Source organism: Populus trichocarpa, chromosome 6 (assembly GCF_000002775.5).
Source record: "Populus trichocarpa isolate Nisqually-1 chromosome 6, P.trichocarpa_v4.1, whole genome shotgun sequence".
Classification (NCBI taxonomy): domain Eukaryota; kingdom Viridiplantae; phylum Streptophyta; class Magnoliopsida; order Malpighiales; family Salicaceae; genus Populus; species Populus trichocarpa.
In genome coordinates this window covers 21,894,022-21,921,620 of record NC_037290.2, presented here as the reverse complement: position 1 = coordinate 21,921,620, position 27,599 = coordinate 21,894,022, and the positions used below count along the sequence as shown (strand labels likewise).

The following is a 27,599-nucleotide window of genomic DNA, read 5'->3' as shown; positions in this document are numbered from 1 at the left end:
TGCTGTTTTTTTTTTTTGTTGCAAATCACCAATCCAAACTTGTGGTTACAACCTCCTTGCCGCCATAATCGATGGAACCCAAACCTAAACATCAAAAAATGTATAACAATTGTATTGTCTTTTAGTTTTATGGATTTTATTATTAAATTGATAAATTTTAAGTTTTGATTTATAATTATTTATGTTGTGTTTGATAATTAGGTATTTTTTTTATGTTGAGATAAATTTGGGTTTTCAATGTTGTAATTATATGTTTTTAATACAATTGATGTTATTTATGGAATCAATTAGGTTTGAATTAGAGAAATTAGAGTTTAAATTGATTGTTGAGTTACTTGCTATATTTAATAATATTGTTTGAATTGAGATAAATTTTATTTTAATTGATGCAATTAGATAAACTTTTAATCAATTGATGTTATTAATAAAGTTATGGTTAAAATTATAGCAACTAGAGTCTAAGTTGAATTTTAGTAAAAAATTATCGTAATTAGAGATTTTGTTCAATTGATATCATTTAGTTTTTAATTGATGCAATCAAATATGTTTTCATTGATATTATTAAGGTCAAAGTAATAGCAATTAGAGTTTGCATTGAATTATGAGATAATTTGTTTTTGATGAAATGAGTATTCTTATTTTATAGAATATGTTTTCAAACTTTTTTATGTTGTGTAATTATGATGGTACTATTGTTCCTGATATGAATAATAATATCACTTATACTGACGAAAGTATTGTGTTCTTGAATGCTGCTAAAGGCATGTCACTTGAAGATACTAAAAAAGTTACATATAGAAGACTTGGGTTAAGTTATAATGATGTTGAAATAAATATCACTTGGAGATGTCTTGTTGGGAAACATCAGTATTTTCTGATACTGATTGCATGTATGTGGATTTTAGAAATATGATGGAATTATTTGTTCAAAGTGGAACGAACATGATGGAGTAGTCGATTTAAACTTAGTAGCTTAAAATGAACATGATGGAGTTGCATGTGAGTAGTCGACCTAAACTTAGTACCTCATATAATATGGAGCATGGAGATACTAAAGTATATATACTTATATTTTCTCGGCTACTTAGACAATTATCACATTCAGCTAGTGCTAATACGTCTAGGATACTGGAAGACAAAATTATGAAAATTTGTGATGAAAATATAATTAAAACTACATATTATGATCAATAAAGGTATGACTTCTCCGAACTTAGTGATAATAAAAAAGAGGACATCTTGAGTTTAGTTATTGGATTTTTTTTGTAGAAGAATTTTACCAAGACGGGTGTAATATTTTATCTTATGCATCTTGATCACTACACATATTTATATTTACTTGACAAAAACTTCAACCATATTATTACCTTGTTCCTTATAAATACCTGGCCTTCTGCCCAAGTAATTAATTTTAAAAATTTTACAGTGCATTAAAAAATAACATAATTAACAGCTACATATTTAACTCCTTTCTCTAAAGATAAGACCATAATTTGCAGAAGAAAAAGAAGAAGAAGCTGAAAACCTTGCATTATTTTAATTAAGAAAAGAGAAGTTGAAAATGGACTATATATCTGATGATTTTTTCTTTTCTTTTAACTCGACAATACCTATTATACTGTAAATTGAGCATTTCACTATAGCTCATGGATTGTTTAATAAAACAAAAACTTTGTGGATTGTGTTGTTTCCCTGTAGTGCAACCTATAAAAGTTAAATTTGATCCCTGAGATTCACACAAAAAATTAGTTTGGTCCCTGATGTTTTTTATTTTCATATTTCAATCTTAAATGTTAATTTTCTTCGCAATTTGTAGATATTATGAAATGGGAGAAAAAAATCATTAAGAAAGAGAGAGAGAGGAGAGATAAAGATCTCAGTTGGTCATAAAAAAGTTAATTTTTGTGTCAATAGGTTCGTCTTGGAGATGAGAGTTTAATGAAGGTGATTTTCTTTTTTTCTTTAACCATGCCGGAAAAGTAGATTTGAGTTTGTGTTTATTTTTACTTGGTTTTATTTCGGTTTTTAGACTACTAAGGTGGTGTTTTAAGGTTGAAATGGAATTAGAGATCCCTGTTATGTTTCTAGGGTGATGCGAATTTCATGATCATGTAGTCATACAATCCACAATAAGATTAATATCGAATCTCGAAAAGCCAAAACAGGTCTAGTAAGGATGTGACACAATAAAAACTCGTCTCAAGGTACCAACACTATTGAAAGAAGAATTTTCACCTTATGAAAGGTGGTGTTTGGACACAAAATAATATTTACCAAAATCCAATCGCTATGTCACCATGCACACACACATGACCAATAAAAATCAAAGTTCTCTATGCTAAAATCTTGAATTCCTTTTTTACTAGATCTAAAGTTTTGAAATCAACCTAATATTACTAAAAAGATCATGTCGGGATGCTTTAAACGCTACCATAAAAGATGGTGTTTGGATGCAAAATAATATCTCATGTATCATTCAAAGAGTACAAGCATTGTCCGCACACCAACTACTTTTATATTTAAAATTATATTTTATATTTATTAAAATATTAAATTATGCCTCTATTATAACTTAATGTTTTGCATGTAAAGCTAATTTAATTATTTTAGAATATTTTGAAAAGACATACTGCACCGATCATTCTGATAATTATTAATAGATTGCATTATTTCAATTAATTTATTTTTGTTGAAAAGGGCAAGAAGCATCATTATATTGTATGCATTCAAGGTGAAACAATAATGAGCTCTTTTATATTTTTGTTAATGGTAGAAGTTTGCAAAGACTTCTCTCTCATGATCTAAATTATTCCGTGTTAAAACCAACAGGCACCGCTCAAAATAGAACTCATTGAGAACTCGCCACGTCATGCCCATGTGACCTTTTCACTTACGTTGCAAAATCTTATTGGTTAATCATTATCGCAGAATGTGAAAATTCTGTTATTTCTAAATTATTGTCTTACACGTAAACCCACCTCATTCACTTCTGTGTAAATAAGTTTCTTCTCTTTTTCTCTACACTGTCTGCTCTCTCTCCCTCTCTCTCGAAACTGAATCGCCTCCTTCAGTACCAAAAGAGAAGAAATGGTTTGTAGAAAGCGAAGGAAAGTCAAATTGTAAGTTGGGTTATGTTTCTATTGACTTAAAACACTATAAAGTTTGTTACTTTACTCTTTTTTTAGCTTAATTTGTGATTTAATTGCTTTACTGTTAGGGTTTCTTACCAATTTATTTTAGGGTTTTAGAGATTGTTATCTGTAGGGGTTCTGTACTGATGCAAGTTGGCTTCTTTAGATTGAGTTTAGTAGTTTTTGATTGATTGTGGAGAATTGGACTTAAAGTTGAATAATTTCATTCCATTGTGATTTGAATATGATGCTTTGGTTTTAGATTGATTTCACTTATGGGTGATGTTTTTTGAAAGTCTGAAGAATTTTCGAATTGAAGACTCATCATGGAGGGTTTCTTAGAATTGCCATAATGTGTCATAGGGTTTTGTGATTTTGATCAGTGCTGATTTTTTTTTATTTGGCGGCTATGCACTATCTGTTCATTTGATTGATTTCTGGTTGAGCAATGCAATTAAAGTCTTTTGATACTTTGTTTGAATTCATTTTTGGAGCTTTATTGTGGCTTTATGGCTTTTAATACTTCTTAGCATAGAGCTGGTGGTCACGGTCACGGTCACGATCTTTTCGTAAATCAACTGCCTTTTACTATACTGAGCTCATAGAAAATATGCAGTTACCAAGATTATATCATTTATGCTTTCTAGCTGCAATCAATTCCTTTATATGGCAGCGGTTTTTTGGGATTGTTGACTCCATAATGTTTTTGATTTGAGAGATTCCACTTTTCAATAAAGATCCCAATCTATCACTACAATCCCTAAAAGTGAAGCTGAAAAATGGTTATAAATTGCATTTTTTACTCTTTTTACTTCCCTATAAATAGCAAATGAGGATTCTATCTGATCTCAGTCAAATAATTTTTCCTTGACCTAGGTTATCTGCGAGAGTGGTGGATGATAAAAAAACAACAACAAAGAATAAGAAAGTGAAGCTGGAAGCACAAACTTGGTCTGACCTTCCTATAGAACTTCTGGAACTGATTTTGTGTCGCTTGTCACTTGAGGACAATATCCGTTCATCTGTTGCCTGCAAAAGATGGAACACTGCAGCCATTTCTGTCAGAGTGGTAAACCAATCACCCTGGCTTATGTATTTTCCAAAATTTGGTAACATGTATGAGTTCTATGATCCAGCTCAACGCAAGACCTATTCGCTTGAGTTGCCAGAGTTGTATGGGTCCAGAGTTTGCTACACTAGAGATGGTTGGCTGTTGCTATACAGACCCAGAACAAACCGTGTGTTTTTCTTTGATCCTTTTTCTCAGGAAGTTGTCAAACTGCCAAGATTTGAATTGACATATCAGATAGTTGCCTTCTCTTGTGCCCCAACATCTAACACCTGTGTAGTTTTTACAGTTAGGCATGTCAGTCCCACAATTGTTGCAATCAGTACTTGTCATCCAGGGGCAACTGAGTGGGTTACTGTTAATTACCAAAATCGCTTGCCTTTTGTGAGTAGTATTTGGAATAAGATCGTTTTCTGCAATGGATTCTTCTACTGTCTAAGTCTCACTGGCTGGCTTGGTGTTTTTGACCCACTGGAGCGTACTTGGAGTGTTCTTGCTGTGCCTCCCCCTAAATGCCCTGAAAATTTTTTTGCGAAAAATTGGTGGAAGGGAAAGTTTATGTCAGAGCATAATGGAGACATTCTAGTTATTTACACTTGTTGTAGTGAAAACCCCATTATATTTAAGTTAGATCAGCCAAAGATGGTCTGGCGAGAGATGAAAACCCTTGATGGTATGACACTTTTTGCCAGTTTCTTGTCATCTCATTCAAGAACTGACCTCCCTGGAATGATGAGAAACAGCGTCTACTTCTCTAAAGTTCGTTTCTTTGGAAAACGCTGCATATCTTATTCTCTCAATGATTGTAGATACTATCCTTGTAAGCAGTGTTACGACTGGGGAGAGCAAGATCCTTTTGAGAATATCTGGATTGAACCACCTGAAGACCTCTCAGCCTTCATTTGAAGAGAATACCAGTGATGCCTGATTTGTATGTGCAAGTTATACAGGTATGCTACTTTGGTTAACCATTTTTCATATTACCTTATATTCTTTCTCGCACAGGATTGAATGCTGCTGTTGCTCCTTGCTCCTTGTATTTGTTGTAGCTCGTGGAAACATGATTATCTTTAAGGGACTTAAATAATTTCAATGCTTGTCTGATGTAAAGCTAAAGATATACCAATTGAAGATTGAAAATCAAGAACGGTTTCAGCACCATATATTTGCTAACCCCATGACCAAGGGAAGCTTGGAAGTGAATCTCACCGTTTTCTTATGAACTTTAACATGTAATACAAGAAAACACGGAATGCTGTTTATAAGGGACACTAATGGTTACTGTCTGGGATAGAAAGTACAATAAAAATATGTTTGGTTGAAAAAAAAAAACATAAAAATAAATTTGTTTCTAGGATAATTTTGAAGTGAATTTTTATACTTTCAAAATAGGAGATACAGAGAGGATTAGAGATAAAATTTGTTATTTTTTATTTCTAAAATATCTTTATAAAAAACTTTTAATTTTAAAATTGTCCAACTAAGATAAAAATATTTATTATCATAATTTTAAAACTCGATTTTGGGTCAATTTAGGGCAAAGCCCGGGACACTAGTCAAGGCATGGGTCAGGTTGACCCGAGTAAGTGTAAAAATAAAAGTGGTTATTATCATAGTTGTAAAACCAAATTCAAGGGTTGACTCGATGTAAGGCCTGTGTCACGAGTGAGGTTGACTGTTGATTCGGGTCAACGTAAGGATAAAAGTGATTATTATTATAATTTTAAAATTAATCTCGAGGGTCGTGTCCGGGCAAATCCTGGGCCATGTGCTAGGGGGTCAACCCAGGTGGACCCAGGTTACTATAAAAATAAAAGTGATTATTATAATAGTTTTAAAACTTGATTTGTGAGTCAACCTATGGAAATGCTCGGGTCACGATCAGGAAGGTTAATTTGGGTTAATGTAGAGATAAAAGTTGTTATTATTATAGTTTTAAAACCTACCCGGAGGTCGACTAGGGCAAGACTTAGGTTACGAGTCGGAAAGGTCAACACGGGTTGACCCAAGTCAAATTATGAATAAAAAATATTATTATCTTAGTTTTAAAACTTGACTCAAGGAGTCTTGGTTTGGCAATTTTTCAATCATAAGAGTCGACTTAAGGTAAGGTTCAGGTCACGGGTTGAGAAGGTTAACCCGATTGATCAAAAAAATTAAAAATAATTAAAGCTACCTTGTGACCAATTTTTTTCTTCAAAAAAGTCAGTGAGTTTTTTATTCGTGTTTTATCCCAAATTGACTTGGTTTTTGATCGGGTTAGGTCGAGTCAATCCTTCCTTTATTTTTTTAAAACTCGAACCAGTCCAGGCCTCGGGTTGACTTGATTCCGAGTCAACCTGTTATGCCAGTTTTGGTTATAACTAGATTTATTATGATGTTTTTAATTTCAACACTCAATATAAACTAAAAAAAAAAATTATAATTTTTTAAAAGAAGTAAATTTTACAACAATAAATATTAAAGATAAAACATATGTTTTTATATTTTATTTTATTTTGTCTACTATAATTAAACAGGAGAAAAAAACAATCATTTTATTTTGTATATTATTATCAATTACAATTTTGTTTCCGTCCTTTTCTCTGTCTTCATTGTCTCTTTTCTTTTTCTGATAGTAACCAAACACTGCTTGAAAGGTTAGAAAAGTCAACCTCAGCATTATCATTGTATTTGCACAACTTTTTACACCAGCACAAACCTCTGATACAAGGATCATCTATTGTACTCTTGCATGAACATTTGATACAAGGATCTGTCTAAAAAATTTCCCTTCAGCAATGAAGGCTTTGAATGGTGCATTTACAGACGTCTTCGTATTTGCCTCCTTGATACTTGATCCTGCATGACTGTTTAATGTTTATGTGGTTGCAGCGTTCCATGGAGCAGGTTTAGAGTGCCCACACACGCGCATCAAGATGGAGCTGTTCATCATTGAAGAGTCCTTGAAGCTTTATGATACGGTGCCGCTCAAATGCAGTGTGCTTGAAGCATATATTAGGAAGTTCTTTCAGTACAGGGGAGTGAATAACCTTGAGGTGTGCCCTTTGAGGATCCGAATTTAGATCCTTCGGAAGGGCCGCTGTGTATGATCATCTGTGCATTCTTAGGCATATAATGTGTGTTTAAAACAAATATGTTTATTATTTCTAGTACAGTTGAATACCTAATTAATGTTGTTTAGTAGCTTAACCAAGTTGGAAACATGGTAACTTTAAAGATATTGATTAGAACCGAGAAAGGGAACCGATATGAGAATGCAGTGTTAGTCAAACATTACAGAATTTGTGTTGCTGTTGGTGTCTTCGGTTATTTCTCTGGAAATCCCTCCTTTTTCCGGCCCTGAACCGATCCCATTTGAATAACCTCGGATCTTGAATATGCAAATTTTGTAACTGCTTTTTTAGTTCTCAAACCTTGATCAATTGTCTTTTGATTGTCCTCGATCTTGATAATGAATAAATACAATTATTAGAAGGTTAAGGGTCCTTGTCTACTTCAAATAATTTTTATAATATTAGAATTTTATATTTACCTGAAATTTTATTTATTTAACAATACATGATCTAGTAATTTGTTTTATTACTATTTACTTGTGCACACGAGATAGGAAAACTAAAACTCTAAATCTAACCATTCTATTTACTTTTGCACACGAGGTTTTTGAAATTTGTTATTTCTTGTTTCTTGAGCGGGGGAAAATGACCAAGTGATCCGAGTTTTTTACACCTTTTCACACCCTTTCTTCCATTGATTTGATTATCGCCATCAAAATCTGATTATTCTACTGGTTTCGAACCTCAAAGCCACCTGGGTTTAGTGCTCGACATGGAGACGGTGAGGCTCGTTGTGTGCTTGAAAAAGCTTCCGAATACAACGACGAAAGGGCTCATAAAGTGCTGGATTCTGTTCTCCCGGGCTTTGCGGGTAAAGAAGTCTAAATCCACCACGGTGAAGCTTTCCTTTGGGCTTTGCGGGTGTCGAGAAGGTGAAATTGAAGAGTATTCTTGTGAACATAATTTTGTTGTCCAAACCCATAGTTAATCTCTCCATGAATATTTCTTTTTGTCCTCCTCACAAATCCAGTCAGTTTTTTTGTCGGGTCTTTATTTTCTCTCATGGAAATGATTTATCAGGGTCTCAATTTAGAGAAAAAATCAGGGATTTAAGAGATCGGTGTTTGTGCTTATTTTTATTTGAGTGAACAATCTAAAGGCACTCCACAATAAAAACAACAAATCCCTAATTTTTTCCAAAGAGCAAAACCCAAAAACCATAAATATCAAAACCCTAAAAAACCATTATTATCAAAACCCAGGATAGTCGAAGGCAGAAGAGAGGGTTCCCTAACAATTTAGAAGGCATGCCTATAACAATTGCCAATGATGGGTTAGCTTTGTTCTTTGGTTTAGACACTTTCAGTTATCAACATTTTCAGATCTGGACTTTTCGATTTGAGGGCGAAGATCTGAGGAAGTAGCATATGCCCTGTTTTTTTTTAAATGAACCTTTGAAGGCATGCTCTGGATTGTTATTTTTTATTCTGTGACATTTTTGTTATTTTGATACTACCTCACATTCATGCTCTCTAAAATAGGAAGTCATGAATTTTTTTTTAATAAATTAATAATTATTACTTTTAAAATTCTTCAATGTCAAATTTACAAATCTAGGAGCACAAGCTAGTAAAAAGCCAGCAAATTCAGAGCAATCAACAAAGTTCATAATCAAACAATCAGGCAAACTCAATTTGGGGTTGAAAAGCCATTTAACCATGTGTTAGCTTTGTCATCAAAATTACCTGCATTGCCAGTTTATTATCAGCATGTGAACCTCCATTTACGACATTGAATGCAGGCACTGGCAAAACCAAGGTCTTGTTTCCAAGAAGATTTGTAATGTGCTGCAAGATAAATGACATCACAACAATGAATCCCCCCAAGGATTACAATGAAACAATAGAACAACAGACTACACTAGCACTACATATATACCTGGTAAAGACGGATCTTCTTAACCATAGCACCTACTTTGCAAACAGCAAGTGACACTATAAGAAATTGGACGAGCTTTAACTACCTCAATCATTGCCCTGGTGGCGTAGAGAGAGCTTCTCATAGAAAGAACTGAAAAAATCCATCATTGATCTTAACATTGGATCAACCCCAGATTGACTACGTACATAAATCAAAGAATAGAACTTTCAAATTCTGACTCCAATCTTAATTTAATAAAATAAAAACAATGAACAAGAAGAAGAAAAAGAAAAAGAAAAAAAGTGTCCATAAAATCTTACCTGGTGGAGTGGAATTTCAGGCATCAATGGTATCATAAATTCTTGATATTCAACGGGTCAGTGGCTTAGGTGTAGTGAGTTTTAATACGCAGGCTAAAAGTCTCTTGAACCAAAGGCATATGTTCCAAAACTAGCTTTTATGCCAAAAACCACCATGATCATCAAATTTCCACCAATGAAATCCTCAAATAACAATAACTAATGAAATAACAATACATATGTTTCAGCAGACATGGATTTTTAAATCCATTGAGAATTGGCACGTAAAGAACCAGTTAAAACCATAATGCAAAACAAAAGAACCTAAAGGTTAGGTTTGCATTTGAAGTTTGGAATTAGAACCATAGATGCATAAGAACACAGTGGTGCTTCCGGGATTTCATCAGCAAGAAGAACAACATATAAGATCATATGGGGGTCTATAAACCAATATCATGTTTAGTTTAATTTAATTTCATCCAGAATTCAGGAAACAATACAAACACCTATCACTGATGAATACGAACAAAGTGGTTTAATTTAATTTTTTCCAGTATTCATATGATGGTGAACCACATAGCTTGTATATCTTATGTAGTTGCTCTACCTAGATCATCAAGCAAACAAGGACATGATTCTGTAGCAAAGCTTATTAATCATGAACATGATTCTGAAAAACAAGGAACCTTATTAATCAGGAAACAAGCAAGGTATCAACCTCAAACTAATCTTTCAACCATTTTTCGGTAGCAAATCTTTCAACCATTGGTATACATCTTTAACTTATAAGGTGAGTTCTCAATCCTATATCCCATTAGAACCTCACCAAGATTTTTAACACTATATTTAACACCCTCTAAGAGCTTACAAAAAGGTAAACTATAATAGCTAAAAGGAATCTCAGTCTTAATAGAAGTGACCGAATTCACTTTCACTGATAAAGTATCAGCAATACCATATTTGTGAGGGTAACTACCAGAAAGGTAAAACCCATGCCTAGATTGGAAAATCAAACAAAGGGTCAAGACCCAGATCTTAAAATGAGTAAAAACAGTGGATGCTCTTAGAGTTTTGAAAGGATTTCAGTCTGATCTGGAAGAGCTAGATCGTGAAAACAAGTGATTAAGACTCAAAGTTCTGGTCTTTATTGGCGTTTTCTGTAAAAGTTAAGATCTTGATATTACAAAGACAAATTATAAGCAAGTTCTAGCTATTTAGAGGTAAAAAAAGAGAGAGAAAGATAGCCAGCCTGACCTTATAAAAAGAGTGACGCAAAAGAGAAACGAAGAGAAGAGTCTTGGTACTGTCGATGCTTCACAAATCCTCCTAAACTGCTTCACCAAAAATGAGTTATTCTTCTTAACTTCCTCCCATATCCGTTGTCCTGGTACTGTCGCCATTTTAAATCCTCTTCTTCTTCCTCCCTGCACATGCAACATTACTGAAGCCCTCCTCTTTCCTTTCCCGCAAATCCCTTTTTGCTCCCGCTACAAATTGGAGAGTGCTACAGTGCTCGCTATATAGCATGCACTATTCACATAGCCAGAATAGCGAGACTTTTAACGAGTAAAGATGCGCTTTTAACGAGTAACAATGCTATGGGTTTTATATATGATAGCTATAATAGCTAAAGAGCCTCAGTAGCAAGGCTAAACGTGGATGCTCTTGGAGAACAAGGGTGTGGAGGCTCTTATAGCACACTAGCAACGCAACAGGCGGTAGAAATATATGATTATCATTAGCTCTGGTATCGGGCATAAGACATTGTTTAAGCTCTAAATGTAACGAAACTTTGAGCCTGGGCTACAAATTTTCAACATATGACAGACCCATCGCTCTAAAAATACAATCTGTCTTCTCATCAAAGGATCAAACTTGAGGTAGAGAGCCTAGTGCAGCTGCTGCTGCTACATATGATTAAACGAGATGAATAAAATTATTTAGCTGCGTCTTTGTAATTGATATCACCAGTGATCCTGCCATGTGACTTTTCTCACAATTTGGATGAGTTTTCTGAGCGAAGCAACAAGTTGCCCTAACCAAGCATAAGAAGAAATGCAAGGTTAACGAGATGACGTTGCTTCATCCAAAAATTCATGATGTACTACAAGCTGTTTTCAGTGTACGTAGACTTAAATAAGCTGTCAGTATACATAAAGCAACCTACACTACTCAGGACTACCCTGTGACCTGAAGCAAAAACAAACAATGAACCAACATGCTCAAAAATCTGATTGTCCACCCTTTATAAAAAAAATAAAAAAAAATAAAAAAGAGCTAGTAAATGGAGTTTTCGAAAATATAGGCCCATTTCCACTAAACGAAGTTAATTTTCTTGCTTGTTTGAGATGTTACAAAGCTTTTCTCATCATCCAAGTAATCAATGTCAAACAGTAAAAATTTCCTTTTCCCCTTCGCATTTCCACTGCTAAAATTAGTATGGGTTATATCGGCTGCGTCCACGGCCGCCATCATTACGTCTCCCACCACTTGAGCTACCAGCACCACTACCCCTGCCACCCCAGGGCTGTGGTGGAGGGCTGTGCATTTGCATTCCAGGCTGTTGGCTGAGGCAAAATAATAAGGATATGTTAAATTCTGGCTGACAACTAATTATTCTGCCAGAGCAAGAAGTGTGAAAGTGCAGGAATCAAATTCAGGATTTGCACGCCATTAAAATCACTGATCTGGCAAGTGCAGCATCAAGGAACTGAGGTAAGACATCTTTTCACAACATAGTAAGAAGCTCAATCATCATGTTCATTGTGCTCAGGGTATGACACTGTCCGAGATTAGCTGTGCTCAATTCTCAGCACGACACATTTGAGAAATATTTTAAGGGTAATTAGTATTACAACGTGAGAATAGAGCAAGGTACATTTCCAAACGTTCCAGGTACACGAAGCATTTCAGAGTGATGAAAGGAGGTTGTTGGACAAACAGGTAAACAAAAGGATGATGACAAATAATCAGCCAGCCAATAGAAAAGTACGAGCAACTAATATCAAACAATGGAATAGAAAAATACAGAGTTCTAATTTGCTAACATATGTAACTAGTTCCTGTTGGATATGCAACTGATTGAAAATTATAAAAAAGTGATACTTACAGGACATATCCAATCCTTCCATCAGGCAAAAGCATTGGCATCATTGACATGCCAGCAGGAGTCGGTCCCCTACCATAGATGACTGGCTGCATGGTTTTTCATGCCAATGAACAAATACACTTAATCAGAAAGTCTGTAATAATTTCAACATGCACACTAGACATGTCATAACAAAGGGAACAGACTAATCCTTATCAAGCACACACTTTCGGTGATGATGTAAAATGCAATTTTTGAATTGGAAAAATACTTTTTATGAGGATAACCCATTGCTTAATGTCAATACAATTCACTGGGTCTTTTCTTGTTGTAATTAAATTGTGTTTATTGTTATTAATTCAAGCATGTATTGGGCTCCACATTCCAAGCAAATATTGTCAATCACAATAATCATGCTGAATTACAATCAGTAATAATTTGCAGTCAGCATTCAAATCGACTTCTTTATAATATCAAACAAATGGTTACCAGTGTGCCATTCTGTCGCACCTGACAACCAACATTAAGAAATCTGTTTATGCCACCTCTACCCTGCAGCATCCTTAGAGAAATTTTGCAAATATAAAATCATGCAAATTGACATCAGCAGGACAAATTCCTGCCAATTAAAAGTAAACCCATCTTTATTTATGTCTTGAAATGAATGAAAAGGCAACTAGCTCTTCAGCATCAAACCAAAAAAAGAGGTTGAAATAACTCAGATATTCAAGTTGACAAACTTTTCAAATATTTGCTTCCTTGATTGACCATAGCAGACAACCATAAATATGCTTATTCTGTGTGTCAGAGAGCCAAGTGTGTGTGTGTGTGTGTGCACGTGCACGCGCGAGAGAGTACAATTTAACATCAACTTACCTGTGCAAAGCCAGCAGCACCAAATCCTGCACCAAGAGCACCATATGAACTCCCAACTAAACTGTAACCAACACGAGGTGGGAAGCTTGAATGTGGGGATGACTTCTGTGAATTTGGCCCTCCAGAAGACTTCAGATCTGCTTGAGGCTTTGCAAGGGAACAATCCAAAACTTGACCTACCAAACAAAGAAGCAACAGTCATTAATAGAGAATATTCATAAGTGAAAGAAAGAGAGGATATGCTAGATCTGAGGAAAAATTACCATCAATTTTATATTTCTCAGTGTTCTTTAATGCCTTCATGGCACTTGACCTCTCTGCAAAATGCACAAAACCAAATCTGCTCTTTTCATGTCCTGGTTTTGCAGGTGGCAGAACTACTTTTGTGACTTTTCCATGATGCTCAAACAGCTGCCTTAGACGATCCTGATTAATATCTTCTGGTAAGTTCTTGACATACACTGCCTTGACCTGCACCAGATGTATTAAGTCAGTCATGACTTGAAAACCTCTCAAAATAAACAATTCTAGAGATGTAACCACACTGTCTTGCTGTTGAGCACGAGCAATTGCCTAAGATTAAAAAAAAAAACGTTTGAAAAGAAAAAAAAAAAAACAGAGATGGAAAAGTTGATTTAGCTTGGTCTTGTGAGAAGGGGAAAAAAGATGGTCCTCATAACCTCCAAGAAATAAGACTGTTTGGTATCAATACCAAGAAGGCAACAAGACAGGTGCAAAAGCATTTCAAGCAGATCAACTAAATTTACTGATAGTCAACACAAGGCTCCATTAAAGAAAATAGCAGACAAAATATGATAATACAGCAGACCTGAGAAGCAGCAGAAGATCCTGCATTTTTGGGATCCGCCCAGCTCACAGTTGGAGCATTATCATCTAGCTTGAATTCTGGGCTTGACATCATTTTTCTTGAGTATTCTGCACATGCATGATTATAATACTCGATGAAAGCAAATCCACGATTACGGCTTGGGTTCTGTGGATCCTGTAGAAGATAAGGAAGTGCAATCAAGAAAAATCATTACACAATTAAACATCAACCTGGGTTGTCTATGTATGCATGTACAAGAAAATCAAGCACACAAACCTTCAGCAATTCCACTGAATTAACTCCTGGCCCAGTCTTTTTTACAGCCTTCTTCATATCTTCTTCTCCCCAGTTTCTTGGAACATTTCCAATAAACAATCTATGATTTGCTTGAGATGTCGAACACTTAACCTTTTTACCCTGAATAGAAAGCAGGCAGGTTAAAAGAAATGGAAACTACCTGCACTAAGAAGTCAGAAACTCTTTTTCAAAAAAATAAAAAATGAAAGTAACATTCAAACAACATATAGTGAGAAAGATAATAGTGAAGGCAAATTCCATTGCAAGCATAAACCTGAAGTGATGTTCATGGCTGATGTTGTTTCTATAAAAGAACTCAGAAGCATAATACCTTAAATTCAGTATTGTTCAGCTCTTCAATGGCCTTCGAAGCCAACTCCTTTGTTCTGAAAGTCACAAAAGCATAACCTTTTGACTCGCTTGAGTCTTTTCCCTTCATTATCCTTATCTGTTGTCAGCTTAAACAAGATTTAGTCCATCCAAAACAAAAAACAATGACAGCATTTTTACAAAGACAAGATGAGTTACCTCCGTTACTTCTCCTATAGATTCACAAAATTCTTTCAAATCCTCTTCAGAAGCATCAGGGGGGATGCCACCGAGATACACCTCTGACCCATGAGGAGGAAGTGCAAGAAGCTCAGAATGTTTTCTATGCTCATCTTCCTCCTCATCACCATCTGAGCCCTTTGGCGAATCTGCTTCATCAGAAGCCTCTTCATTTTCTTCCTCCTCTACCTCCTCTTCCACCTCTTCCTCTATCTCTTCCACTTCCTCCTCTTCCTCTACTTCTTCATACTCGACTTCTTCTTCCATTGTCTCCTCGCCTTCATTGTCACCATCAAGGTCAACCTGCTCTTCATGCTCGGCAGACTTTTCAGGCACATCTGGTTCATCAGCAGATGCACCACTTGCCCTTGATCTCGGCATCTTATGTATCTAACAAAAGAAGCTTGCAAGGCAACTGTGAAGCAAGCACAGAAGCCAGAAGCATTCACAGAAGGAAGAATGCAAGTATGGAAAGGTGGAAACAAAATGAGAGGCCAAATGGAGTTGCAGAATAAGAATCTTGACAGAATTTGTGCCATGAGAAATCGGTCCAAGGAGTTTTAATGCGAATGTTAATCAATTAAGGGATCATGAAAAGCAAATAGCTTTAGCGGCAGCAAGAAAGAATTAGGAATGACAATAGAGAGGATAATGATTGATGATGATAATGTTCAACAGATTAAAAACTACATACAACGAAGCAATGAATTTCTTGAAATTTTGATACTGATACTGGCCCAAAAAAACAACAGCCAGTTTAATCGTTCAACTATCTATCCGGATCAATGCATCCAGCCAAAAACAAAAGGGAGAAAAAAGAAAAAGAAAAAGAAAAAGTAATGAGAGATTGAACTAATGTGATTCACAAAATAAATTACATAATGATTATGAAGTAATGTAACAAAAATGAAGAAGCTTAATATCCCCGCATAGAAATTTATAATTAATTAAAAACAATATATAATAACAAACAACAGATACAGCCTTCTCTTGATTCAAATTCAAAGCTTTTCAACCTACCCCACCCCAAAAAACAAACCCCAAATCTTAATTGCATCTTCTAGAGCCATCTGGATTTACAGCTACATTGCTCCATCTACTACAAAAACATCTTAGTTCATGCGCCAATTGCAAACATTTTTTGCAAGAATTAAATCCAACTCAAACCAATTCCCGCCATTAATGAGCTAGTTGGCTCCTATTTTTCTAATTATAACATAAATAAGGAAACAATGAAAAAACCCTCCTTTATTCATATTAGCAGCTCTCTTTTAAAAGAAATAAGAAGAAAGAAAAGACGAGTTCCTCCACAATAACATATTAATCTACGGCCGTCGAGCAACTAAAACCAAAGCCAACAGAACCAAAGAAACCAAACCCACAATCATATTCTAGACAAATAATTAGAACACACAAACAGTTCCTATTAAACTAATGTAAAAGCAAAGTATCTAACTTTAATTGCAACAACCAAAAGGATAGAGAGAGAGAGAGAGATTTTACCGTATTAGGAGCACGCAAACTCGAGCTAAATAACCACGGAGGAAGAAGAAGAGGGAGCTTTGAATGATTTTTTTCCTTAACAAAAACCCTAACTTTATTTTTTTTGTTTTTCCTTTCAGCTCTAACCGTTGAGTTCTTTCGGTACTTTGTTTTCGCTGGCCTTGAAATCTAAAGAAGAAGATGCGCGCTGTGCCCTAATTTAATGGGCTAGTTAATTAGTAAGGAATAACGCTGCAATGGATAATGAATGGATAACGGATACCTACTCCAACGGCCCAATAAATGACGGCGCAGCAAACAATAATTCAGATAAAACAATACTCCTGGTTCTTTTATTAATTAATTCTTGTAAGATGTTAAAGACTGAAAGCTAGCATGGATTTCATTATAAATTCATTTTTCTTATGGGCAAATTAGATATACCTTCGGAGCTTGTTACTCAAGAAAAATTATAATTAGGATAAATATTGAAAATTATGATATTTTATTAGGTATAGTACTTTCTATTTTTAATTATAAAAATATTTTTAGATAAACTTTTACTTATATAATTATAAAATCTGATCTGATTCATGACTTAATCCAAAACTTGGATCATATGATTAGATAAATCAATTTAGTTTAACTTGATGTAATTTAAAGCGATGTTTTTTTAATTTTTTTTAAAATGATTCAATTAGCTCTCATCTAGTTTTTTATCGGGTCAACTCTCACTTTATTCGATATAAAACTAAATTTGGATCAAGTTTTGAATTGATAAATTATCAGGTTGATCCATTAAACCGGGTTAGGTTTAACAACATTATATATACAACTTGGTATATTTATTAAATTTTATTTTTTCTAAATATTAACCCCAAATTTTAAACCAAGAAAATAATGAAAGAAAGCATTATCACCAAGTTAGCAAACATACGTATGAAAATATTTATGTCAAAATAATAAGTGCAAGAGAAATCTTTCATTAGTCCTCCGACTGATTTTTTTTTTTTTTTTTGTAATGGGTCTACTAAGAATTTTGTGCTTTGCACGTGTTAATGTGAGATTCGTGAGCATTAAAAATAAAAATGTGTACTGATAAACTATAAAAATATTTGCTAAGCAATTAGATATAGGTAAGAATCAGATTAATGTCCAAATTCGAAATTTGCACTCCAAATATGGGGGGGGGGGGGGGGGGGGGGGGGGTCCTGATAGCTGTTTGTTTGGGAGTGTGGTTGTGGTTGTTTTTGGGGGGGGTCCTGATAGCTGTTTGTTTGGGAGTGTGGTTGTGGTTGTTTTTCAAAGTATTTTTTGTGTCAAAATACATTAAAATTTTTATTTTTTAAAAATTATTTTTGAGATTAGTATATTAAAACGATCTAAAACACATAAAAAAATTAATTTTTAACAAAAAAATAATAATTTTAGAACGCGGTTTGCACCGCATTCCTAAACGGTGTTTTAAATATATATATATATATATATATATATATATATATATATATATATACAAAAAAACAAAAAAAAAAGACAAGCTCGAATGTTGTTGTTGTTGGGTTGTCATATTGAGATAAAACATAATTTTTCCATGTGTTTGTAGCAAAATGTCAATCTCCTCCTTGTACTTCATTTTAGGTTAATTTCCTCCTTGACTGAAAAGATGCAAGCAATGTTGTCAAAAACGCTTTTTTGACACGACACGGAACATACAATATAAACTCGACTCGTAAACTCGAATCGTAAAATCGGAAATAAAATTTTTTAACTAAAAATCGTAAAATCGCAAGTAAAATATTTTAACTAAAATCGTAAAATCGCAAGTAAAATATTTTAAACAATACAAATATCCAAACATCTTAAAATACATAATTCAAATAAAAGTAAAATAAACAATACAAATATCCAAACATCTTAAAATACATAATTCAAATAAAAATCCATACATGTCCATAGTATTTCAATAACTAAAAGTTAACACACCTAAAACAAACAATCTGTAGGTGTGTCATGTAAACTAAACACACCCTCATTGCCTTTGTCTCCCTCATTATTCCTAAAACAGTCATCAAAATCATTACCATCTAAAGGAACATTAGTGCTACTACTAGTACCAGCACCAATATTAGAAACATTAGTGCTACTACTAGTACCAGGACCAACACCAATATTGTCAACAATATTTAACTCCAAGCTCCTTGAATTATCTGGATTGACATCATTCTGAATCTCTAAATCATCTTCAGTTCCATGACACTCCATCCCAACATCATTAAGATTTTCTTCATCATCACTTTCATCTTCTTTACCGTTTTTTCTTCGTGTTGCACTATTAATGACACCAAGCAAATCAAAGTTGGATGAACCATCACGTTTCTCTCCCTCGATTATCCAATCATCATCAGATGAGAGATGATCAAAAACTTCACCAAAATCATTAGCTTGCTTTTTGACTTGGTTATCCTTTAATTTCAGATTGCACATTACAAATACCAAGTCATTCATTTTTTTCTGGTGCAAACGATTTCTTCGTTTTGTATGAACCTATGTAAGCAATTCAAATTAATACCATATAAGATTCTTATAAAATATAAAAACATTAAAATTAAAAAGGAAAAAACTTACCATCTCAAATGCACTCCAGTTTCGCTCGCATCCAGATGAACTACAAGTCAAGCTTAGAACTCGAATTGCAAATTTTTGTAGCTCTGGACATTCATCCCCATAAGAATCCCACCATTTAGCTGGAGTCTTTTTATCCCTTGTTATCTTGGTAGCCTCAATACCAAACAACCCACTTGCATCCTTGAATGAATCAAGTTGCAAGTCAATTTTACACCTTTCACTTGCATCGGGCACCATCCTTTCTAAGCATTGATATAATCCAATTTTAATGTTGGCATTAACTTTAAAATTAGAATTATAATGATAATGAGGATTCAAATAATATGCTGCTGCATGTAAAGGTCTGTGAAGTTGAAGTTCCCATCTTGCATCAATGATATTCCATATAGGCATATAACTACAAAATAAAAATAAGAATATTATCATCAACATTACATGACCTAGCTAGTAAACATTATAATCAACTGATAGTAGTAAATAAATAATTAGCAAGATATATAATCAATACCTTTTTTTCACAGAACCAAAATTCACTTGTATCTTCTCTTTTGCTTGATCCATTGCTTCATATATAAAACCCATAGCTGGTTTCTCATCTGAATCAACTAATCGAAGAACTTTTATCAGAGGATATGCTGCCTTAATACATGTAGTAACATCATGCCAAAACTTGCTGTCCAAAACACAACTTTGAATTCGCTTCCCTTCTTCTGTTTTTGAAAACCTACATGACCTCCATTGGATGGAAGTAAACATTGTCATTAACTGTATCTTACAATCACTCAAACATCCAAGAGTTAAGTATGCAGTAGCAAATTTAGTGGCAGCAGGCCTAATCAAATCCTTTCCTTTTGTAAAGTGTCTGAGCATGGAAATGAGAATAGTTCTTGAATATATGTATGAGGTGATTTTCCTCCCATTAGCAATAGTTACTTGATGGACCTCTAGTTTCTTCTCAAAATCTTCCAGTATCAAGTCAATACAATGGGCAGCACATGGTGTCCAAAACAATCCTTTTCTTTTTCCCATCAACAATTGCCCTGCTGCCTTATAATTTGCAGCATTGTTAGTGACTACTTGCACCACATTTTCCTCTCCAATCCTCTCCACAATAGCATCCAACATCTCAAATACTTTATCAGCAGTCTTGGATATATTAGAGGTATCTACGGATGATAAAAAAATTGTCCCTTTAGGACTATTAACCAAAAAGTTGCAAATAGAACGTCTTTTCTTATCAGTCCATCCATCAGACATTATTGAGCAACCTGTTTTTTTCCATTCTAACTTGTACTCCTCAAGCAAGTTGATCGTGTGATCTACTTCTTGCTTCAAATACTTTTCTCTAATATCATGGTAGGATAGGAGGCTTAAAACCTGGCCCATGCTTTGCAACCAATTCAAGTGCCTTAACAAATTCAGGGTTTTTCACACAGTTAAATGGAATAAGCACTGGTGTAGAAAAATCTTGCAATTTGTCGACATGCTTCTTCTCTAAGATCCTTTTTTAGCAGCTGATTGATGGTGGTTTGTGTACTTCCACTCCCACTCGCTACTCTTTTTCCTTTGTCCACCGAGGTAATTTCATTCCCTTCATCATTATCTTCATCTTTTCCAATATATTGGAAAGCCTTTCTTTTCTTCTCAGATGCTTCTTGATTTTTCACCAGAACATTCAAAATTATCTTCTTTACATCTTCTGGTACTTGCTGGCATGGCTCAACATCCTTTCGAGTGCAAGCCAAATGATGCTTGAAACGGTAAATGCCTCCACTAATAATTTTCTGACAAAACTTACACTGCACTCTTTTTGAATTCTTGTCAACATCTATACCATATTGCCATCCCACGTCAAGTCTATTGCCACTTGTAGTTTTTTTAGATGCCATGTATCCTACAGTTCAAACCACTCTTGCTATAATATTAGACATAATTAAGATTATACATTCACACACCACTATTATGGGGAAAATTCAAGCAATCTGAACAGTAGACAATAAAAGTTCAAGTATAAGCATGCCTATATATCACTAGGTAGATCAGGATAGTGATTAGGAAGTTTCCAAAGCCAACAACTCCATGTATCAAGATCAAGCTAAAAATGGCAGTGGAATGGGTGCACATTTACATGATTTGGCAGAACAAAGGAATAAGGAAGCTAAAGGAGACCAATTGCATTACTTTAAAATGATTGTTCATCACATTTAACTGATTGATATACTGGCAAAAAACTGATTATTCATCACATTTACTTAAAATGCATAAAGCTTAATGAAATGCCTCAATCACTGAAACAAAAACTAGTGCAGTAATCATCAACTCAATACAGGACTACAGGTTATATCTTGGACACAATTCTGACAAGGAAATATGAAAGAACAAGTGCAATGCCAAAGCATGCAAATGGTTACACAATTACACTCTCTCTCACGAAAAAAGGAAAACAGAATACACTCAATACAGTGCAAACCAAATATCACGAAATCAAAGCCTTGCAGGATGATATCATTTGAGAGATGCGGTCTGTATTAAATTGCTATCCAGTAATACACAAAAAGCCTAGATAAATTAAACGCAAAAGGCATTCCAAACAGGTGCATCAATTGCAGTTTTTGGATTTATAAAATACCTGGAAATTGGAATGCAAAAGCCTGGAAATTGGAATGCTTCGTTGCTTCCTTGCTTCGCTGAATCTGCAACACGCCAACACCGAAGCAAACATGATCAAACAGAGCATAGGTGTGAGTGTGAGGTTTCACAGAAGATAAACAATGAATTCACAGCATACCCAGCTCAGTTTTTATCTCTAATCACCACCATTAGACAGAAAAAAACAAAGCTTGGGATTGAGAATCAATTCTTACCTTCTTCTCGCCAATAACGCTCCAGATCGGGGGGCGAAGTGATTTATGAATTTGCTGGGGAAAGGGGAAAGGGAAAAGGGGAAGGGAGGCAGGGTCCTCAGGGAGACTGGGAGAGTGTGAGAGTGTGAGACAGGGAGGGGAGGGGACGATTGGACGAAGTCTAGAGTCGGAGTGTGAGATAGAGACGAATTGGGTGAGGGTGGTCGCCTGGTCGGGTGGGAATTGGGAAAGAAAAGAGATTGTGAGAGACAGGGACGAAGACAAAATTTGTGCATTTCTAATTTTGCCTTTGGTCCGGTGACATTTAGGCTAAGTCGTGAAAACGGTACCGTTTTTTACGTTTTTGTGATTTTCTACGTGTTTATGTGATTTTGAACAGGTTTTATGCGATTTTAAGCATTTTCGAGTTTTGCCTCCGTTTCTACACGTTTTAGGGGCTTTAACTCGTAAAATCGTACGATTTTACGAGTTAAAACGCATTTTTAACAACCATGGATGCAAGTCAAATCAACCAAATCGACTGTAAACACAAGAGGAAATTGATTTCAATGGCACAAGGATCGTTATTAGCGTGATTTGGCCTCCATTTTCTTCGAGAATGAAACATATGGGAAAAATTGACTTATCACTACTAATATAAGAGGAAAAACAGGTATCATCTCCTTCTAATTCGCTCTATGATCAAAACCAAATGTTTTACATTTCTGTTTGCTCTTCGGTTTTTAGCTTAACGGAACTTTTTCTGCCAACGCCTGCAACAAAACGCTCTGGGTTCATAATTAATTGTAATGCTTGCAAATTACTGCAGACTCACGGTACCTTCTTAATGCAGCTTATCGGATTCACATTGCCTTGAATTTAGCAATGGCTGAATTCAAGTGTATTAAATTTAATAATTTATCAAATCCATGGTTCTTTAGATTTAGCATATGGTTGGAATGGTTGGAAGTGTATTGAGTATGAAAATTTATAAAACTTATTTGACGTTGGGCTTAGTACATAGCTTAACTCAAGTATATTGGGTCTAATAACTTGTCAAACATATATTATCTTGGGTTCAACACATAGATTAACCCATGTATATTGAATCTGATAATTTGTTAGATTCAATCAGCATTGCACTCAACTCATGGTTAAGCCTAAGTATAATAGGTTTGGCAAATTATTAGACCCACGTTACCGTGGATTCAACACATGGTTGAGTCAAGTATATTAGATTTGATCATTTTACTAAACGCACGTTCTCTTGGGTTATTACCTTGATATAAATATAGGGGTTTTTTTTTATTTATCAAAACCTCAAAAATACTGAGTCAAGAAAACTAACTCATCAATTTGATATTGTTTATGTAGTGTGTGTTATAACAAAAATGTTTGTGCATCTGCAGGTAAGAATTCATGGCCGGAGCTCCTTGGAGCAGAAGCGAGGGTTGCTATAGTGACAATTGAGACGCAGAATCCTTTTATAGACACAGGTTGTGCCGGAAGGAACACCTGTGACTAAAGACTTCTCCTGCATTTGGATTGACAGGAACAAAATTGTTACTCGGGCCCCTGTAATCGGTTAAGGCAATAATTACCATGATGATGCATGGATCTTTCTTCCAAAAATGAAACAATTAGGAGTACCAATGGTTGCCCTTTTATTGTTATTGCACTAAATAAGAGAGAGATGTATGCAAATATTATTGTGTACTCACGCAAGCACAGTTTAATGAAAGTTATATATGTTCCGAAACTTTAGAAATGATAGTGATGAGATACTAAAAAATCCAAGTAACGTTATGTGTTGAATAATCATTTAATATCTTGATTCTAGTAATTTGATGTATTCTTTCTATAGCTAAGATGGCTAGTACATACAAAAAATCATCTTTGATAAATCTAGAGACTTTCATATGCTTAAATAAATATTTTTTTAAATAGAAAAGATGCAATGATATTTTAAAAAGATAAATTCTGAAAATACGTATGCTAAAAATATTAAGAATAAAAAAATTATGAACCTAAGCTTGAAGGATTCATGTGGTATTTACAGCCCACATATATTTTTTTTTTTATGGAGATAAGAGATTGAAATATCATTTTATCCTGATAGCATTGATAAAAGATAATTATCCTTTATATATGCATTAATAAAGGTTAAAAATCTCTTATACAAAAACTTATGCGATGAAAATATGATAGACTTTTGAGATAATTTTTATAAACTTAAAGGTGTAAGAAAAGTAGGACTTAAAATGTAACTGAATCTATGGGGCTGAACTCTTTCCCTAGCTAAACCCACAAGAACAAGGCTATTATTCTATACCAAGCCTATGAGCGTCGGGCTCTTCCTCTAGATTAAGCTCATAGCATTGAGCTCTTTCTCGAGATTGAGCCCATGTAGGCTGAGTTCTTCTCATATAATGAATCTATATGGGTTGGGCTCTTCTTTAAAGTTGAGTTCATGGTGTTGAGCTAAACTTTTTTTCAAGATTGAGCCCATAAAAACAAGACTTTTTCTCTAGACTGAGCTCATGGTGTTGAATTTTTTTTTTAAGCTAAACCCATTAGAGATGGGTTCTTCTCCTAGATTTGATCTCATAGGTGGTTGCCAATGCTTGTTGCCTAAGAGCTAAGACCATAGAGTTTTGGAACTTTAGGGGTTTTTTAGGGCATTAAATTTAAGTTTATCATATAATAATATAGTTTTCTTTAGTTATTCATAATAAGTCTCTCACCAAGACACAAAACAATGACAATCCAAAATTTACATTTACAAGGATTGAATCCACGTAATAGCCATCTACATGTGTGTGTCTATATGTATATATATATATATATATATATATATATATATATATATTACAATTGTTTTTGGTTAAATTTCATTGTTTTCAATATTATCTGCAGGCTGCCCCCACCACGAAACCAAAAAAAAAAAAAACCCTCCAACTCCTGATGGCCAACGTTTTGTTCTTGACTGTTTTTTTATTCTTATACATGTAATGATTGCATGCATAACATTTCTGGTCAGAGAAATAATTTGATTATCGTCTAGATTGGCGTGCTGCATCATTTCAATGGAGCAATATCGTCTAGATGCCTAAGCTTGGTTAACCTGTTTTGCGAGCTAGTATCAAAGTTTGAAGCCTGACCACCGAAGTAGATTTAATTTTTTATATACAAGAAAATATATAGCCAAACCATCAGATAAGGTTAATTAATTAGGCATTCATGGAAGGGGTCAGAGTAATTTACTCGGCAGATATTTAATTTATACAGTGGAAATCTATTAAGCTTATGACTTTTCATAAAGTAAAACTTGAAAAAACAAAAGTAAAGACTATTAAATTTCTTTTTTAGCAATCTGAGAATTGGATTTTAAGGCAATGGTCAAGCACAGGGCATCAGATGCTGCTCTATAAATACTCGCAACCCATTATCATCTCTCAAGCATAAAATCACAACTCAGTAACAGAGAGGAACATTTAATATCGTAAGAAAGTGCGAAGATCATTAAGGAAATAAAATGGCATCAGAATGTCAAGGTAATGACCAAAATTCCACAGGTTAGAAATGGCACAGTCGCGTGTACGTATGCTAACTTGGACATAAATTATCATGGATCATTCTGACAAAAAATGAAACAAGGAGTTTTAATCTCCAATGGTATTGTAATAACAGATTGTTTTCTCCATGATTTATTACAAGTCAAATAAAACTGGCTTAACGCGCTTACAAATTGTCAGATTTTATTTTTAGTGTTCTTTACAATATTATAATTCTCTCGTCTGAGTGAAAACAGTCAGTATAGGGAGTGCAACCAGCCAACTACATCACGACAACGCTTCTGATCTTAGGGTGTGAGGAGAATATATGATTTTATGGCTTAGATCTGATTCATGCCGTGATGTGCGTACAGTTCTGGATGTGCTTCTGGTTAATTTTAGGGTATATATCACAGCCTTGTGGATTAAGGTTTTTGCTGTTGTTGTATTCTACATATTTTTGTTTGCATTCGTCTTTATTAGACGTTATTATGAAAGCTTCTGATCGATCTTAAGCTCATCCAAATAAAAAGAGAAGGAACAGAAAGCTTCATGTTTTACACAGCCTCCACTTTTTTCTTTGATATTTTACAAGCAATTAATGGGATATCTCCATGGGTTTGAACTTTGAAGTTATGGAAACACTTGAATCAATAAAGCCGGCAAGGGTCCATCTTTTCTTTTCTCTCTCATTTTTTCTTTTTGCGGGGCATAACTTCAACTAGTTAATTAGTGTTGAAGAGACTAGCTACGGCTATTTTGCTTGTGAAACAGTAGAAACTAAATCGATTAATACAGGACATGCAGTCATATATGAACCAATCTACCTGCATTTTTTTGGAGACTCATGGATGCTACTAATTAAAGATGCCTTAATGTTTGATTTCAAGTTACCTTGAGTTCTTGTTAGCTGGTCGTGCATGAGTGCTGGGAGAAGGATGGGTGTGATAGAAGATTAAAAATAATAATGTAAAATCAAAAACTCATTAACAGATATGGTTGAAGATTTGACAACAATATTCACCAGAACTAACAAAGAAAGGTTTAGAATATACATATACTATATATTAATTGTGGACTATCAATGCTTTTTTTTCTTTTATTATTGTTATGGAAGACTATTTATGTATTGTTGAAATTACATAAGATTAAACAGAGGATAAACATAGGAGATTGCTTCTCACCTTGAAAAACGTGGAAAAGTGGCGATGGCTGAAATTTCTGCAACGGTCAAGCATGCGAACAAGCCATTCAATGCCGCTCAACTAGAAAACTCTCTGCCTTGCGTTCAAATTGTGTCACGAGGTTCTCTTCACTTCCATTCTGTTCTTATTCCTTATACGTTTTCTTCAAGCTTATTATCATCGGGCCAGTCTGCTAAAATGCTCAAGAAAAGTCAGCTCAGTATATTTACCAATGTTCGAAAGCATATATTAATGGATTCCAATGTCAAGTGTGAAGCATATTCCATTTTGGCGATAAGGTTGATTAAGTTTAAGTGCCTAAACGTTGAATTAGTTTAAGATTTTGATTGCTCTGATCTACTAAAACTGAAGGAAAAACCAACAACTATACACACACACAATTATGCATCAGTTAATTTTAAGTATGGCTGATTTATGAGAATTATATTTCCCACAGGCCACAGCTATAGCCTAATTAAGGTATGAACTTAGATGGCTGAAGTGGGATCACATAATGCATCAAGTCAATCTCTTAATAAGAAATCCAGGGCAAGATTTCACCTAGAAAATCGTGGATAACATGGGAAGTCCAATTTATCTTCTAGCTGTAGAGGATTGAATTTTCAAGCAATAATGGCTAGAAAATCAGTAACGGTCAAGTCAAGCTATCGAATGCAGCACTATAAATACCTGTTGCTATCTCAAATACAATCACAACAAAACAGCAGAAAGAGATATCGTGACAGAGCACCGAAGAGCATTAGACCAATACTACAATGGCATCAGAATGTCAAGGT

The 27,599-nt window shown here is 34.5% G+C and overlaps 2 protein-coding genes and 1 non-coding gene across 8 annotated transcripts; 1 reads left to right on the top strand and 2 right to left on the bottom strand.

Moving 5' to 3' along the window:
- The first annotated feature begins 2,958 nt into the window (after window positions 1-2,958).
- LOC7491941 (F-box/kelch-repeat protein At1g57790) lies at window positions 2,959-7,484 on the top strand. Of its 2 annotated transcripts, none has more exons than XM_006381922.3 (3): window positions 2,959-3,119; window positions 4,008-5,150; window positions 7,075-7,484. In XM_006381922.3, the coding sequence occupies exons 1-2, from the start codon at window positions 3,088-3,090 to the stop codon at window positions 5,104-5,106; spliced, it is 1,131 nt and encodes a 376-aa protein (XP_006381984.3). In that variant the 5' UTR covers window positions 2,959-3,087; the 3' UTR covers window positions 5,107-5,150; window positions 7,075-7,484. The 2 variants fall into 2 exon arrangements, with proteins under 2 accessions (XP_006381984.3, XP_024460350.2); XM_024604582.2 differs by lacking the exon at window positions 7,075-7,484 and adding an exon at window positions 5,250-5,360.
- Window positions 7,485-11,531: 4,047 nt separating this feature from the next.
- On the bottom strand, window positions 11,532-16,822 carry LOC7492252 (heterogeneous nuclear ribonucleoprotein Q). Of its 5 annotated transcripts, XM_052454288.1 has the most exons (10): window positions 16,618-16,822; window positions 15,809-15,887; window positions 15,094-15,529; window positions 14,897-15,013; window positions 14,545-14,685; window positions 14,269-14,442; window positions 13,703-13,910; window positions 13,440-13,615; window positions 12,585-12,679; window positions 11,532-12,042 (listed from the first exon to the last, which is right to left on the bottom strand). In XM_052454288.1, the coding sequence occupies exons 3-10, from the start codon at window positions 15,493-15,495 to the stop codon at window positions 11,910-11,912; spliced, it is 1,446 nt and encodes a 481-aa protein (XP_052310248.1). In that variant the 5' UTR covers window positions 15,496-15,529; window positions 15,809-15,887; window positions 16,618-16,822; the 3' UTR covers window positions 11,532-11,909. The 5 variants fall into 5 exon arrangements, with proteins under 5 accessions (XP_052310248.1, XP_024460345.1, XP_024460347.1 ...); XM_024604577.2 differs by lacking the exon at window positions 15,809-15,887; XM_024604579.2 differs by lacking the exon at window positions 15,809-15,887 and having other exon boundaries at window positions 15,094-15,504.
- A 1,621-nt stretch (window positions 16,823-18,443) lies between these two features.
- On the bottom strand, window positions 18,444-21,110 carry LOC112327997 (uncharacterized). Its single transcript, XR_008059442.1, has 4 exons — window positions 20,916-21,110; window positions 19,730-20,629; window positions 19,222-19,618; window positions 18,444-19,140 (listed from the first exon to the last, which is right to left on the bottom strand). It is a non-coding gene; the product is annotated as an uncharacterized LOC112327997 (transcript).
- Window positions 21,111-27,599: the final 6,489 nt, after the last annotated feature.

Bases quoted from the DNA above. Each gene is read 5' to 3' on its own strand.
- LOC7491941 (XM_006381922.3), top strand. From the start codon at position 3,088: ATGGTTTGTAGAAAGCGAAGGAAAGTCAAATT. The intron at 3,120-4,007 runs GTAAGTTGGGTT...TCCTTGACCTAG, and splicing joins AAGCGAAGGAAAGTCAAATT to GTTATCTGCGAGAGTGGTGG.
- LOC7492252 (XM_052454288.1), bottom strand. From the start codon at position 15,495: ATGCCGAGATCAAGGGCAAGTGGTGCATCTGCTGATGAACCAGATGTG. The intron at 14,443-14,544 runs GTTTGTGTGCTT...TATCTTCTACAG, and splicing joins ATTCAGTGGAATTGCTGAAG to GATCCACAGAACCCAAGCCG. The intron at 12,043-12,584 runs GTAAGTATCACT...ATTTTGCCTCAG, and splicing joins GGAAGGATTGGATATGTCCT to CCAACAGCCTGGAATGCAAA.